The sequence below is a fragment of the Bactrocera dorsalis genome, chromosome 5, assembly GCF_023373825.1.
Source record: "Bactrocera dorsalis isolate Fly_Bdor chromosome 5, ASM2337382v1, whole genome shotgun sequence".
Taxonomy (NCBI): Eukaryota; Metazoa; Arthropoda; class Insecta; order Diptera; family Tephritidae; genus Bactrocera; species Bactrocera dorsalis.
Window position 1 is genome coordinate 22,484,893 of NC_064307.1, and position 16,191 is coordinate 22,501,083.

At 36.4% G+C, this 16,191-nt stretch overlaps 2 protein-coding genes across 6 annotated transcripts in view; one reads left to right on the forward strand and one right to left on the reverse strand.

The window, feature by feature from the left end:
- The window catches only part of LOC105230094 (ZZ-type zinc finger-containing protein 3), a 17,068-nt gene continuing 877 nt past the window's right edge, over positions 1-16,191 (reverse strand). For 2 of the 5 annotated variants that reach the window (XM_011210686.3, XM_011210684.4), the window contains exons 2-6: positions 1,775-1,997; positions 1,569-1,718; positions 1,385-1,498; positions 1,180-1,317; positions 1-1,116 (exon numbers count right to left, since the gene is read on the reverse strand). In XM_011210686.3, the coding sequence (XP_011208988.2) occupies positions 451-1,116; positions 1,180-1,317; positions 1,385-1,498; positions 1,569-1,712 (1,062 nt within the window). In that variant the 5' untranslated portion in view covers positions 1,713-1,718; positions 1,775-1,997 and the 3' untranslated portion in view covers positions 1-450. The remainder of the gene's footprint in view (positions 1,117-1,179; positions 1,318-1,384; positions 1,499-1,568; positions 1,719-1,774; positions 1,998-16,191) is intronic. The other 3 variants (XM_011210683.4, XM_029551882.2, XM_049458591.1) reach the window with 3 other exon arrangements.
- Positions 3,304-16,191, forward strand: part of LOC115066440 (uncharacterized) — a 25,986-nt gene continuing 13,098 nt past the window's right edge. Inside the window, exons 1-14 of the mRNA XM_049458590.1 lie at positions 3,304-3,572; positions 3,657-3,779; positions 3,918-4,142; positions 4,200-4,310; positions 4,385-4,666; positions 4,735-4,866; positions 4,933-5,172; positions 5,226-5,345; positions 6,926-7,187; positions 7,734-7,858; positions 7,922-8,053; positions 8,149-8,672; positions 14,106-14,195; positions 14,264-14,284. Coding sequence (XP_049314547.1) covers positions 3,521-3,572; positions 3,657-3,779; positions 3,918-4,142; positions 4,200-4,310; positions 4,385-4,666; positions 4,735-4,866; positions 4,933-5,172; positions 5,226-5,345; positions 6,926-7,187; positions 7,734-7,858; positions 7,922-8,053; positions 8,149-8,672; positions 14,106-14,195; positions 14,264-14,284 — 2,439 coding nt within the window. The 5' untranslated portion in view covers positions 3,304-3,520. The remainder of the gene's footprint in view (positions 3,573-3,656; positions 3,780-3,917; positions 4,143-4,199; positions 4,311-4,384; positions 4,667-4,734; positions 4,867-4,932; positions 5,173-5,225; positions 5,346-6,925; positions 7,188-7,733; positions 7,859-7,921; positions 8,054-8,148; positions 8,673-14,105; positions 14,196-14,263; positions 14,285-16,191) is intronic.

A 16,191-nucleotide genomic window follows, 5' to 3' on the forward strand; every position in this document is an offset into this window, starting at 1 on the left:
AGTTTTGTATGAGTGTATTTCAACTGCTTCAATACTTGATTGGATTGAAGAAAAATGTTGATACTTAGAATTTCATATGGCTTTTGAAGCTACAAATAAATAAAAAATAAACTGTGGTTGGATTTAATGATGCTGTTGATGTAACATGTGACACTAATAAAATACATTTTATTTTAATCAAAAATAATGGTATTAAACCCTCACCTTTGCACATATGGTGTCTGCATAAATGATTAAAAGTAACTATATTATTCTTCAAATTAGTTTTTAAACCGAAACCAACGAAATTTTAATATTTTTGCAGCCTTTAGTGAACTTAGAACCGAATTTAAATAACGATTAATTTATTTAATTAAATAAAAAAATTTGTATGTAATAATTTTGGTGAAAATGGTTATTGCTTAAACATTAAACTCGGGAGTACGGGCAGTCAACTCAATTTTGTGACTGCTACAAATCACTCTCGGTCACTACATCATGTGACAGATGCTCGAAGTTGTGCGCCAACAATTGGGTCACAATACAATCGGAACATTGATTCAAATATATATAACAGGTATTGCAACGAAAACGTAAACGTGAAATGGCTCTAACGCGACATGTTTCACACATGGCCGCCAATGGATCTGGATTATATCCTTCAGGTATCTTCAATTTCTCATCCTTTATCATTGTCAAAATTTTTATTATACGTTCACGGTCGTCATCGTTTTGCACCTCAATACCGTTCGCAATCGCATCTTCTAGTGGCGTTTCCGTTAAGACTTTACGCGTGTCTGTTGGCAATGGCGAACTTGACGTTTGTAAATCACCCATTAAAAAGTCATCTTCCGGCATATGTACAGGCACATTAAAGGCTGGGAAGAAAGTGGTCGGTCGAAAAAAATGTTTCGCTTTCGATTGTCCACCACGCCGATTTTTTGGCCGACGTCCAGGTATGGGCAAACCAGCATCGTGTAATTTTTGAAAATACTTTTGCACGCGGCTACACACCTGTTGTGGTGTACGATTGCCCAAAGCTTTGGCAATTTTCACATAACGACGACTTTCAATCGCTTCAGCCGGATATTCGATAAGCAATTCTTCGAGGCGACGTTGTTCTTCGCACGACCACAACTGTGGAAAATATTAAAATTATGAATTTGTATGTTATTTAAGTAGATATACACTATTACTAACCTGATTAAATGTCTCGGGCTTAGACTCGTCTATAACGCGCCCACGCACTGTTGCCGGTTTTGTATCAGGATCAGACTCTTCTTTGATTTTGATGTCTACAGGCGGTAGCAAGTCCAAATTGGTAGTAATTTCGGGCAACTGTATGCGAGAAATAATAAAATAATTGAGCGTTATGCTTATAATATATCAATGGGTTTAAATTTGCCTTTTCAATGGTCATATAATTGGGCGCTATAATTTCTTCATTATTCCGCAGTTTTTGCAGCAGCAACTCTGGATCATTTAAATACCGTTGTCTCGCCAATTCCAACTCCTCTAACTGTAATGTTTATTTGTTAATATTGATAAAATTTTCTTCTTTTTTTCTTTTCAAATGTAATGGTTGCTACCTGTTTGTGCACGCGCATTCTTTGCACCTCCAGCATGGCTATTGTACGCAGCATATTTGTGTAATCGGCATTACCTCGCAAGGCTAGATGATCACTTTCAAAATAGAACGTACTATCTTCTTCACAACTATCACTTTCGTCCATATTAAACTGTAAATATTGCGAATATTAACCAAAATTCACTTTTATTAAAATTAGACAGATACTTTTCAATCTGCTGCTAAAGCGTAAGCAACGAATCAGCTGTGCAGTAATATTGTGCAATAATTGACGGCTGTAGATCGTATTGAAATATCGTAACTTTAGTGGCAACACAGTTACTTCATCTTTTTCATTCCAGTTTTATTCCAAGGAAAAATTACAAGAAAGCGATTATTATAAAATACCGTTTGCTTCAAGCACACTTGTATCCAAATATTTGAAAATTACCTGAAACGACATAAAAAGAGCAGCTTTTAAAGAAATGATTCGTATGGCAAGACTTCTAATATCGAATGTCATAACAAACCGCCAGTGCGTAATAAAATCAGTGTTACCAGCGTTTTCCCCTAAATTTTGGAGTCAAAAAATATTTTTATAGCGGGATTCTGTAACCAGTCTCTAGTCTCTATTTGATACATTTGAGGTAAAATCTCAATTTGTGACTAGTTACTATTCACTAAACAGTCTCTAGCGTTAGTCTCAAAATATTGCCTCAGATGTGAGACCTGGTAGTTAGCAGGTCACAAAACCAGAAGTCTTGCCTGCCATTTTGCGTATATTGTATAGAAATCATCATAGATTGTCGTTTTTTTTTTAATTTTGTAAGCAACTCAAACACGAAAAGGTTAAAAATAAATAAATTTTACATAAATTTCGTAAATATTATGAATCAAATTTATTTTTATTTTTGTTGATAATTTGTTTTTTTTTACAATGTTATAGAAAATTTAATATTTGTTATCGACATATTTATTTTCATTCAAGTTTGAAAACATCTCTGAATAATGAAATGTAATAGATTTTGTGACTGTCGCTTACAGAATAGCAAAATCGTCTCAAGTCTCAAAAATTGTCTCTAGCTAAAAATCTCAAATTTTTCGACTTGAGACTGTCACAGTACAGAATCGCACAGTTAGTGCGTTCGGTTTTCATTGGATTAGCATTGGAGGAAATTGAAAGTTGGGGATACTGAATAAAAGCCTTCTGTAGGTAAAGATTAAATTATTATCTAATTTATAGCGGGATTCTGTGACTAGTCTCTTGTCTCCATTTGAGACATTTTGAGGTAAAGTCTCAATTTGAGATTAGGGGCCATCCATAAATTACGTCACACGAATTTAAGGACTTTTTAATCCCTCCCCCTGAAACGAAACTTATGTAAAATTGATTTATTTTTAACCTTTTCGTGTTCTAGCTGCCTACAACATATAAAAAAACGACAATCGATTAATATCTATGATGATCTCTATTCAGTATATTCGAAATGGCAGACAAGAGTTCTTTTTAGTTTTGTGACCTGCTGATTATCAGGTCTCAAATTTGAGGCAATGTTTTGAGACTAACGCTAGAGACTGTTTAGTGAATAGTAACGAGTCACAAATTGAGACTTTACCTCAAAATGTCGCAAATAGAGACTAGAGGATGGTTACAGAATCCCGCTGTTAAAATCTGAAATTTAGAGACTTGAGACTGTATCACATTACAGAATCACACGGTTAATTTATTGTGTTTTGTTGCCAGCTCAGAAAAAAGATCAGGGTCCGCTGACAGCTGACAAACCCAGCTGACAAGTGAGAGAGTAAACAAAAGACTATCTAATCATTTTATCCCTGGTCTATGCTGTGAGACTATATTTTACAATTTGGGGAACTACATACTTACTCAATTATAAAAAAGGAATATTTTGCAAATGCATGACATCAGTTTAGTTCGAGCTGTCGTGGAAATTTCTACAAATTTAACATATTAATATGTCGTCCAAAAATGTTGCTGACTTACAGCAAGAATTTGCTAACAAAAATGGTAAATATAATTTTCTGAAAACTACTTCATACATGTAAAATGTTTAAATAATTTACACATACATATATTTGTCTTAACTAAAAGTGCGTCTATCCCACTTGCCTGTGACAAGAATCCTTATTATTGTGGTTGAAAAAGATGTCACAGATATTCTGAATTGCAAAGACTTCAAGTGCCATCAAGTCATCACCAAGCTAAGAAAAGGCGGTGAGTCACATGTAACTACAATATTTGCTAGAATGATACAGATAGTGATAGAAATTTTCTATCATTCCACTTTTCAACTATTTGTTTAACACGACTGCTGTCACTACATTGTTATATGTACATATGTATGTATTTTAGCAGATGGCGATAGCAGAACTTTTACAGACGAAAATGGTAAAATATATCCTGATTGGAATTCGTATAAGGATGGAAATACGTTGGAGTATGGTATTATGGTTGCGCCATTGAACGGTTATTACGCATTTGATGCAGCTGGAAAAGTGAAACTAGAATATAGTGAAACTCCAGCCGCTTCTGCAGGACCTACGATTCGCGAGGTACAACAAGATTTTGCAAGCGATGGTAAATTTTTTATTATATATTTTTTTACCTATTGTATTATATTGTCCTTGTCTTAAGATGAAACAAGTGGCAGTTCACAAACAATATATGTATTGGTCACAAATTCTAATGACTTGAAAGAAGCTGAAAATTCGCGAGTATTTAGTTATCATCCTGTAATACGTTCCGGTATGTGCATATATGTTTATACTAATTTTGATATGGAATTGTAATTTTAATATATATTACTAAACAATTTGCAGAACGAAATGGAACATTTGTAGACGAAGATGGTAACACTTACAAAAATTGGGAGGCTTACAAAAGTGAGAACAAATTGGATGCAGGCATTTTGGTCGCGCCCACTAATGGACGTTACACCATAGCTGCAAATGGTAAAGTCGAGCTTGAAGCTTGGAAAACAGCAGCTATAAATAAACCAAACATGAACATAAGCCGCCAAAGTAGCTATAACGACAATAACAACAATATCAGCCGTCAGTCGCTTACGATTCATGAATATCATAATCATATTGCGCGAAAAGGTAATGAAAGGAATAAAAATCAAATTGTAGCCCATGATTACTATATTTTTATTTTATTGCTTTTGTAGATAGTGCATCCGATCCTAATCGTATATTATGCTATATTTATGTGTTAGTCACAAAGCAAACGAACATGTATGATGCCATGAATTCACAGGAGTTTACAACTCATAAAGTGCTAAGGATACAAAATACTACAAGTACGTGTAAAATAAGCCATCAATTTGCTTCAATATGTGTAAAACTGTTAAAACTTCTCTTTATAGCTAAAAGTTACCTTTACATGGACGACGAAAAGAATGAATATTTTTGTTGGCAATTATATCTGACGGAAAATAATTTACCCGAAGGCATTATGGTTGCTCCACTAAATGGTATTTACAGCTTCAATAAGGATGGAAATGTCGACTTGGAGATATGTTTAACGCCGGCTTGCATTCCAAAGTCAACACACAACTCGGATAATATTACCATTAGGAGCCTGCAACAACATTACGCAACAATAAGTGAGTAGGAAAGCTGTTTAAAAGTAGTTTATTGTTGTTTTTGTGTGTTACAGATAAATATTTGAATGCTGACACCTCTATTCTACATATACTTGTCACAAACAATGAACATGAAAATGCACTGGAAGCAAAAATATTTCAGGACTTTGTCGTAAAACGAAAGGGGTATACAGGTAAGAAATATTATTTTTTGATTTTATCTTATTTAGACGTGTAACAGTCAAATAAATAATATATATTATACATTACTTGTAAAGTAGCACGGTGTACGCAAGATAAAAAAATTATAAAACTGTTGCAGTACAGGCAATTTGTGTAATCTTATCACATTTCCCAGTAAGTGCTTATACCTTTACTTATCAGTATTTTTAGGGAATCGGAAGTTAGTCAGTGCTATTGCAAAAAAAAAAACAAAAACAGTTAATGAACGATCAAATAATGGTTAAGCGAAATTTACGAAGAACTATTACTTTAGATCCTCCTCGGGGAGTCGCGGTGGTTGTGGTTAACACGCGAATGTGGAAAGCACTGTCACTTTGTCAGTAGAATGTGAAGCTGCATTGCAACCGGGTGTCGGACACAAAGTACAGCAGAGGTTTTAGTTTGGTCCCTACCAAGGTATTTAGTGTGTACATTCTACACTACCAATTGGTACCCTGACCTTTTCAGGGCGCTGATCAACGCATTGAGTTGACCTGTTGTGCTTTTGGGCACCGTAGGGTAAGCCTGTCCTCAGCAGGTACATACGTAAAATACACCGGATGTTGTCTGTATCTACGTCCCTCTGTTTCTATTACAATGACTTGAAATTTTACACACGACCTTTTCTCCACGTGAAACTGCTGCATTATTGTTGTTGTTTCAGAGGGTAACTAGTCCCCGTTAGGATGGCAAAGGATGAACTAAGTTGTCGTCCACGTCATCCAACGTAGGCCCAAGAAACGTTCCTACGACAATCGGGTCTACGTAACCGGAACGGACCCGGATTTTTATCCGGCCAAGGACTGTCAACTCGGCAGAATTCTGCCACTACAACAACAACAACAAACGTACAAAGCAAGAGGGGTATCAGATGAATAGGGTTGGTGGGGCATGCAAAGAGGTGGCCAGTGTCATGCGAAGACTCATTGCACGCAGGTTATCTAATGGATATGTGGGGGTCTATTCTGGACAAGTAGGAATTTAACCTGCACTCTCGTTTCTTGCGGCAACTCGAGCTCTTCGTCTGCAATGGGCGAGGGTCTGACTCCGAATACGCCATTTACTAGAAGGAAGCAGGTGAAGGTGTTGATGGTTCCACTGTATATGGCAGTTAGTGTTTGTCGGAAGTTTTTTGCTACTATATCTATATATATTTTTGGACTACTATATCATATAGCCACTATACATACTGGTCGATCCGAATAAAGTTTTTGTATTGAAAACTTTTTTATTTGAAAAAATATCTTCACTAAATTTTGCGCAAGTTATTGTTCAAGATTATTGAAGCTTCGGTGGAGCCGAAATTAACATTTTTTCTTATTTTTATACCAAAGTACTGTTACTCGCTAAACTTTCAAAAACCATTTTCGAAATGCAAAACGGTCTTAATTTCGTTGACGATAATAATGATTTGAATAAATGAAAATTTATTTACGTTTTTTTAATTTAAAATCGTATCCTTTATATTGTATGTTACATAAGTATTTTAGCCTTCAATATTGTAACTGTAAAATTTACTAACATTTTAATTTATCATTGTTATTTGCGGCAGTTAAATCTATAGCTGAAGTATTTTATGAGGACCAAGAAGGCAATATATATCCGAGCTGGGAGCGTTATCTCAAAGAAAATAACCTACCAGGGGGTATAATGGTTGCGCCACTTAATGGCGAATACACATTAGATGAAAATGGCAATGTAAATCTATACATACAGCCGACGCCAAAAACAGTAAAGAAAATGCGTACAGTTCTGGAAGTGCAGCAAGATTTTGCAAACAACAGCGGTTTTAAGAAGGAAATTATTTGGGACTTGTGAGTACACATACATATACATACTATGTTTATACCGGAATAAATATCCTTAGCATGCTTATTGTTGTGATTGTACTATTTAATTTGCCTTAACCCTGTAGTTGTTGTTTTCGTAGTGGCAGAAAACATTACTGAAGTAATTTCGAGGTATGGTGTCACGTTGACAGTTCTTGGGCGAATAAAAATCCAGGTCCGGAACAGGTCACTTAGACGCGACTGTCGTATGAACAGTTGTCTCAACCCTAGCAATATGTAATAAAAGTCCCTACGACGGTCAGGCCAACGTAACTGGAACGGATTAGGAGTTTTCTACGGCCCAGTACTGCAAACTCGATAGTATTCCTAAAATCTATTTCAGGAATATTTTCTGCCGCTACAAAAACAACAATTTTGCCTATTCGGTGGAATTTGTTACACCCGCAACGAGGCATACTAAATTTGTTTGTATTTGCGAAAGATATTATAGCTTCCGTGCCACCGTAGCTGACATTTTTTCTTGTTTTTTATCTAAATTAATAACTTTTCCTTCAAATATTTACCAAACAGGCTAGCTGAAGATCAAAGTGGAATGTTGAAAGATAAGTTAAACAATCTAATTCCTGATCAAGAAAAAGGAAATAAAAAAATAGAGGAAATGCGAAAAATAATTTTTGACAGTGTTTGGGCACAAAGTGAGTATGCAAACTAAAAAGAAACCTCACCACTTTTATCCAACTTTCAAATTTATCTTTCAGGAAAATACACTAACCGAAACTCTTTGAGTGCAATTATTTATGTGTTTGTAACCGATTGCGATAATGAAGAACTTGCCATAAACGCTAAGAAATTCTCCTGTCATCCCGTCTTTAGAACACGAAAATGTACAAGTAAGTATCTTCGTGAATTATCTCCGTTTATGTGCATATATAGCTTACTTCATATACATATCTAAATGTATGAATGTATGCATATAATTTCTCAGCTGATGGCGATAGTTCGCATTGTTGTATGATATTCATTGATGAACTGGGCCGCGTTTATCAAAATTGGAAAACATATTTGGCAAATAATGAACTACCAAGTGGATTGATGATTGCACCGCTTAACGGTATTTATACCACCGATTATAACGGATGTGTAGAATTAGAGGTGCATACTACACCAAATGGTAGCGCCGCTAGACAGGTACTGGGTGTTGCAGATACAGCGACGGCTGTAGCCGGACTTGGTGCAGCTGCAATACCATTGGCAGCAATGATGGTGACGGTAGCGCCGGCTTTAATAGCTGGTGCTGGTGTTGTTTGTGCTACCACAGCAGCATACTCAACCGTACGTTCAGTATGCAATTTAGTAGATCGTAAAAAACACGAACAGTCTATCGGGTTGGATAGCTCGCAAGCTAGAAATGCTTGGATAGGTGTTGGTGCTGGTGTTGTTGGTGTAGGTGCTTCAGGTGCTACGAATGTCATGACAAGAGCAGCTGCTGCCGGACAGGAGATATCGTTGGTAAGTAAAAATTATAAATTATTATGAATTTTATGAATTTCGACTGCGAAAAACAAATCAGCTACAGCCACAACAAATGCAACGCGTTAAAGAAACATAAATAAGCTTGGGTGAATTGTTAGATATACATTAAAGTTCATCTGCAAGTGGCAATGTCATATTTACTACCAACTTGTGGCACTTATACGCGAGCTAGTGCAGCAGTTCTTCGGATATCGATCTGACATTTTATGCATCTGCTTTCCTCCCCAAGAAGCTGCTCATTTGACGGAGTCGCGGATTTCCGACCACTATAGGATATAGCTGTCATGCAAACTGTCCAAACAAAGTCAAGATATTCGTACATATTTATACTCTCGCAACAAAGTTGCTAAAGAGAGTATTATAGTTTTGTTCACATAACGGTTGTTTGTAAGTCCTTAAACTAAAAGAGTCAGATATAGGGTTATATATACCAAAGTGATCAGGGTGACGAGTAGAGTTGAAATCCGGATGTCTGTCTGTCCGTCCGTCCGTCCGTCCGTCTGTCCGTCCGTCCGTGCAAGCTGTAACTTGAGTAAAAATTGAGATATCATGATGAAACTTGGTACACGTATTTCTTGGCTCCATAAGAAGGTTAAGTTCGAAGATGGGCAAAATCGGCCCACTGCCACGCCCACAAAATGGCGGAAACCGAAAACCTATAAAGTGTCATAACTAAGCCATAAATAAAGATATTAAAGTGAAATTTGGCACAAAGAATCGCATTAGGGAGGGGCATATTTGGAAGTAATTTTTTTGGAAAAGTGGGCGTGGCCCCGCCCCCTATTAAGTTTTTTGTACATATCTCGGAAACTACTATAGCTATGTCAACCAAACTCTATAGAGAAGTTTCCTTCCGGCATTTCCATATACAGTTCAAAAATGGAAGAAATCGGATAATAACCACGCCCACCTCTCATACAAAGGTTATGTTGAAAATCACTAAAAGTGCGTTAGCGGACTAACAAAAAACGTCAGAAACACTAAATTTTACGGAAGAAGTGGCGGAAGGAAGCTGCACTCAGGCTTTTTTAAAATTGAAAATGGGCGTGGCGTGGCCCTCTTATGGACCAAAAACCATATCTCAGGAACTACTCGACCGATTTCAGTGAAATTCGGTATATAATATTTTTTTTACATCCTGATGACATGTACGAAATATGGGCGAAATCGGTTCACAACCACGCCTTCTTCCAATATAACGCTATTTTGAAATCCATCTGATGCCTTCTATGTAAAGGGTGATTTTTTAAGAGCTTGATAACTTTTTTAAAAAAAAAAAACGCATAAAATTTGCAAAATCTCATCGGTTCTTTATTTGAAACGTTAGATTGGTTCATGACATTTACTTTTTGAAGATAATTTCATTTAAATGTTGACCGCGGCTGCGTCTTAGGTGGTCCATTCGGAAAGTCCAATTTTGGGCAACTTTTTCGAGCATTTCGGCCGGAATAGCCCGAATTTCTTCGGAAATGTTGTCTTCCAAAGCTGGAATAGTTGCTGGCTTATTTCTGTAGACTTTAGACTTGACGTAGCCCCACAAAAAATAGTCTAAAGGCGTTAAATCGCATGATCTTGGTGGCCAACTTACGGGTCCATTTCTTGAGATGAATTGTTGTCCGAAGTTTTCCCTCAAAATGGCCATAGAATCGCGAGCTGTGTGGCATGTAGCGCCATCTTGTTGAAACCACATGTCAACCAAGTTCAGTTCTTCCATTTTTGGCAACAAAAAGTTTGTTAGCATCGAACGATAGCGATCGCCATTCACCGTAACGTTGCGTCCAACAGCATCTTTGAAAAAATACGGTCCAATGATTCCACCAGCGTACAAACCACACCAAACAGTGCATTTTTCGGGATGCATGGGCAGTTCTTGAACGGCTTCTGGTTGCTCTTCACCCCAAATGCGGCAATTTTGCTTATTTACGTAGCCATTCAACCAGAAATGAGCCTCATCGCTGAACAAAATTTGTCGATAAACACATTTCGAACCGAACACTGATTTTGGTAATAAAATTCAATGATTTGCAAGCGTTGCTCGTTAGTAAGTCTATTCATGATGAAATGTCAAAGCATACTGAGCATCTTTCTCTTTGACACCATGTCTGAAATCCCACGTGATCTGTCAAATACTAATGCATGAAAATCCTAACCTCAAAAAAATCACCCGTTATAATACGAGTATGTACAGTAGTGTGGCCCATATTATATAGGCGAAAAACTAAATCGGGTTTACAGATCGGGGCACCCCCCAAATTTTTTGCTATCGCCAAAACAAATATTCTGGGAAAGTTTCAATTTAATATTCCAACGGGAAGAGGGTGCTCAATGACATATAACATTAAGGAAAAAAATGAAAAAATCCGCAATTTTGGTAATTTTTTTTTAATAAGTACAACTACGTAGGAAGTAATAAATTCATTTATTTTATAGAATAATGTTAATAAATAACGCAATCTTATATAATAATAAAGAGGGATAAAAAAAACATGGCTTATTTCTTTGAAGTTGCCGACCCCAAGCTTTTAACAACTGCTCTCTTTGTCGTTTTTGTCGGAACCCACTTTCTATTAGCTTCTACCACTTGTAGGAGCAACTGCTTCTCTTCTTCATCATTTGTTAGAAGCTTATTGAAGTCTTCAAACAGTTTGACTCCACGCTCAGCAATATCATTAACAACTTTCAGGTTTCTTACGATTTGTTTCCCTCCAATGTAATGCTGATTGATGTTCCATTCATTTGGATCTGTGTTTAAAAACGTTGAATTTATCTTTAACTTTTCAAACACCTGCAAAGATCTTTGATTGGCAAAATCGGCCAATTCGGCTTGGTCACTTAAAAGTGACGAATCACCTCTTACTTTTCGGTCAGTAGGTTCACACCTTATCTTTTTGACAATTTCAGCCTTTGCATTATTTGTTACTTTATCTGAGAACAAACTCAACCCAACTAATTCATCCGAGAGGTACCAAAGATGGGATTTTATAGCATTTTTAACCACTTCACTTATTTGTGGATCAATAGCTTCATAAGTGGTCATGTCTTTCCATAGAGAAAGGTCTGACCAAGGAGCATTTGCAGCCATAGGAGCCTCAAACCAATATTTCACATATACAAGCATTCCAAATTTCACAAAGCGTTCTAGCTGTGATTTTTCCCTTTGTGTGGTTTCAAAAACATCTCCCTCACGAAACAAGAAGATTTTGATGGCGTATAAGAGTTTTGCCATCCAGCGAGCACGGTGTAAGGCACCCGGAGCTCTCCAATGAACGTTATCTAGAGAATGGCCCAGGCCTAGTAGTGATAGCTCTATTAACTCCATGTGATCGTCTCTGGATTGGGTTTCCGTCATTAAGATATCTAATAAAGAATTTACTGCATTAACATTTAAATTGTCATTACCAGTAGCTTTTTCCAATGGTTTAAAGTTATTTAAGTGAATTGATGGCCATGCTGCCTAAAACCTTTTAACAAGGGAATGTCAGGAGAGCTGGATGGTCCAAAACAAAGAGTAAATACCTTACTGAGAACAATCTCTAAAATATGATGCCTGCATGCTAGCCTTAATAGATCTTTGCCAGTTTTATGTTCCAGCAAAACACAAGCTCCATTTTTCAACCCTGTATTGACGGCTGTAGTGTCAAAACACATGCCGACTATAGTTTTCTCCAAATGCCATTCTGTTAGTACGTCATATACTGCATTAGCCGAGTTATGGCCAGTGCCACTTACAAGTATTGGTACTCCAAGCAATTTTTCCTTACCGTCTGCAGAAACTAATACTGGCACACGATCTACTTTTTCATTGCTCAAAATATCGGGAAGAATCTTACCATCCCAATGAACTATAACTGGATCATCAAAAGAAACAGATTGCTTTATTTCCTCAAATATAGATTTTCGCCCTTGTTTTCTTTGGCGTTGAATAGTGCTGCGTGATAATGGCAACGAGCTAGGGTCTTGGCCCAGTGCTGCTGCGATTGGGACCATCAACCTCAAGGCTTCTCTATCAGACACTTTATTGCGGTCTAAAGAGCTTATCACATGCTTAGAAAACAAGTTTTGCTTAGCAGCCTTCACAGGTTTGTCACTGCTCGGCTCATTAGCATGATGGTCAGTGATCTGGTACCGGGAGCTCTTCTTTACAAAAGTTGAAACTGGATATTCTTCATCTTCAGAGGAACAGGAAGTGTCACTAGAGAGTCCAATTTCGAAATAAGGCTCATACATTAAAGATGTCCCTTTGGAGGTACTAGGTGTTGTTTCTAAGAGCTGGGCTTTTCGTCTTCTCTCTTCATCTTCGTTAAATCTCTTTAAAGTTCTTTCCTGCTTTTTGGCTAAGCTTTTGTCAACTTTAGTCATAGCCATTTTTCGCTGGTCTCGCTGATCTGCTAGAAATTTACGGTCTTCTTCAATCTTTATCAAATTTGAAGCATCTGCATGAGCTATATCAAATAAAGAGTCAAGCTCAGATGTAAATTCATCTTCACGAGCTTTTTGATGTTTTGAATTACGAGATTTATTTTTTTTTAGCAACAACCACTTTGAATGGAGTTTCTCAATCTTATCAACGCAGTGTTTAATTAATCTTGTTGGTATGAGAGCTCTTTCCCATAACTGAGTTACCTCCTCAACTGTCATATGACTTGCACTACGCACTAAATTAAATTTATGCAAGTGCCAGTGAAAACGCAAAAGCACTTGCCGATTAGTAGGTAGTTGATTTAGTCTTAATAGAGATTCCACATCTGTAATACCCAAAAGGAAAACACGGTCACACTGCCTTGTTGCAGGAGAATTGGACGCCATGGTTTTTCATAAGTTATTGATGAAATGTTTAAAACAGGTATCACTTTGGGTACTATTATGAGAATTATTTCGTAATAATATTAAGTTTTGTCAATCTAGATCTTATTGATGATATTTTTCAGCATCTGTTTTAGATATTTGAAACACCTGCAACAAAGAAACAAAAAAAAATTATTAAAATATGGATTTTTTATTTTTTCGACTTTTTGTTATCAATCGTGAAACTTTGGGTTCTTTGAGCACCCTTTTCCCATCCATCAAAAAATCTGAAAAATTTACAGAGGTATATTGAACCCCATTCTAAAAAAATGGAGGGGTGCCCAGGGTGAATTTTTGAAGTTAGTTTTTTTGGGCCACCCTAATGTATATACATTAGGAACCAAAATAAAAAAATATGTAAACGACGGATAATGAAATCTCGATTATCACCTTATCATGCGAGAGTATAAAATGTTCGGTGACACCCGAACTTAGCCCTTCCTTACTTGTTTTTGATAGCCATTTATGTTTTAAAACTATATTATAGCTGCGGTGCAGCCGAAATTATTGTTTTTCTTGTTTTTTTTTTTATTAAAATACTGTATTAACATGCTTTATTTCTAGGCTACCGAATTACTTGTGAACGGTATGAACATTTCATCTATTGTACTATCCGGAACCGGGGTTGCAAATGGAATTCTAGATCTATTAATTGTAAGTTAATATATATATGCTACAATCGTTATAATTAGTTTAAACTTCGCCTTTAACATTTCTTTTAGAAATATCGCGATGATGAGGAGGTGACAAGTATGGAACTGGTGCAATTGGCTGCCTCTTTGGTACTCTTCACACATTCTGTATCGAATTTTCGTATGGCATCAACACTAGTAAATGATACACATAATGCCACAATACAGGACTACCGAAAGTCTTTAAGTAATCGCCAGAGAAAAATATTTGATAAAATGTCAAAGGAAACGATTCGTATCAAAGGTGCACAACAAGGAAAAGTAGATATTATACGTGGAGCTAACGATATGCCTAGCAAACAATATCTAAATGATCTTTACAAAATTAACAAGAAATTAAATGAAGCTAAGGTACGACCTGCATTCGGCGCAGCTGGGGAAGGAGTTGTGCTCAATAATGACGTGGCAGTCAATACCAACGACCTACGCAATAATCTTCAACATAATAAGGGTCCTAATGTGCTAAATTCGGTTAACAAACCCATACCTAAAGCGAATGCTGAAGTAAATGCCGTTAGCAATTCCAAATTACTGTTCTCAAACGTACCCAATAAAAGCGAATCATCAGCTCAACCAAGCGCTGTCGCCATCGGCATGGGTAGCATTATGCTTCCGAATAATATCTTAATTTCATTAAGCGAATATGGTACGCGTCTTTATGAGATTATTGCTAATCCTGGCAGCTTTGATGACATCATAACTACCATGGCTGATGCTTTTTCGGAGCAAACATTTGATTTTCTCATGAAACTGGCACAAGAATTTGTTGAAGGAAGATTAGAAATGATAAGGAATACGATAAAAATTTTTATATCCGCCGAGAACATACTTTATCGCATTTTTTTGTATGTAGAAAATGAATGCATATCACAAACATTTGCATACTTATATAACAAAAAGCAAGAAATATTGAACGCTTTAAATGGCTACTTTAATTCACTTAATCCAAATAGTTATTTAAATAGGAAAAAATGTGATATTTGTGGCGGTTCTTATTCAATATGCGAACTATAACGTTTCAAATTGTTTTAACAACGCACAACGAAATATAAATACCATTGAGGCCTTAATAACAAGCACTTTAGTGCCTATACCATATTGTAAACATTTTTAATGTTGTAACTATTTACTAAATTATTATATTTATATAAACTTGTACTTTACACTTACACGCATATATATTATACAAATAAAATTTATTCCGCATACGTAAAATATTAGGGTTAAAGTATTGTGGTTGTTTGATTAGGCTAATGGGCTGCTCTTGCCGTGACGTACAGGATTACAAATATATTATATATATATGTACATATATTTTCATCCATGATGACCGAAAAAAATCTGATACACCCCGGTGTTGGACCGCCCAGGCTTATTTTTTTTGAAGCGCGGCCGTAGGTGGCCCACGCAAAAAGAAGTTCAACGCGAAAAAAAATCTGATACACCCCGGTGTTTGACCGACCAGGGTTATTTTTTTTTAGGCGCGGCCGAAGGACGTTCACGCAAAAAAGAGCCATACGCGAAGAAGTAGCAACGTCATAGAGGGCATAACAATCTCTTTAACATCTGATCATATTTCACCGCTTGTATATAGCTCTTTATTGTTAGGTAAATAAATTTTAACAATAAGTTAAATATTGAATTAAAACTGTTTTTCAAATAGTGGTAATTTTCAACTTTAAACGCGAATATCTCGAAAACTATAAGCTTCCTGCGGCTATAACTGTATACATTCTTGATCTGAAGAATCTTCTTTAGAGCGCTATTACATGAAGCAACTTTTGTTGCTAATTCTCGGGCGATTCTCTTTTGCTGTCGCCCATTACCTTCACACGAGCAACTTGTGTTGCGCAACTCTGTTCGAGTTTTTTTCTCATTCTCTTTCACCTTACTTTAACCTATTGTCTACTCTTTACTTTAACCCATTGTCGTTTCTTTTTTCTTATAGATATTTGTTC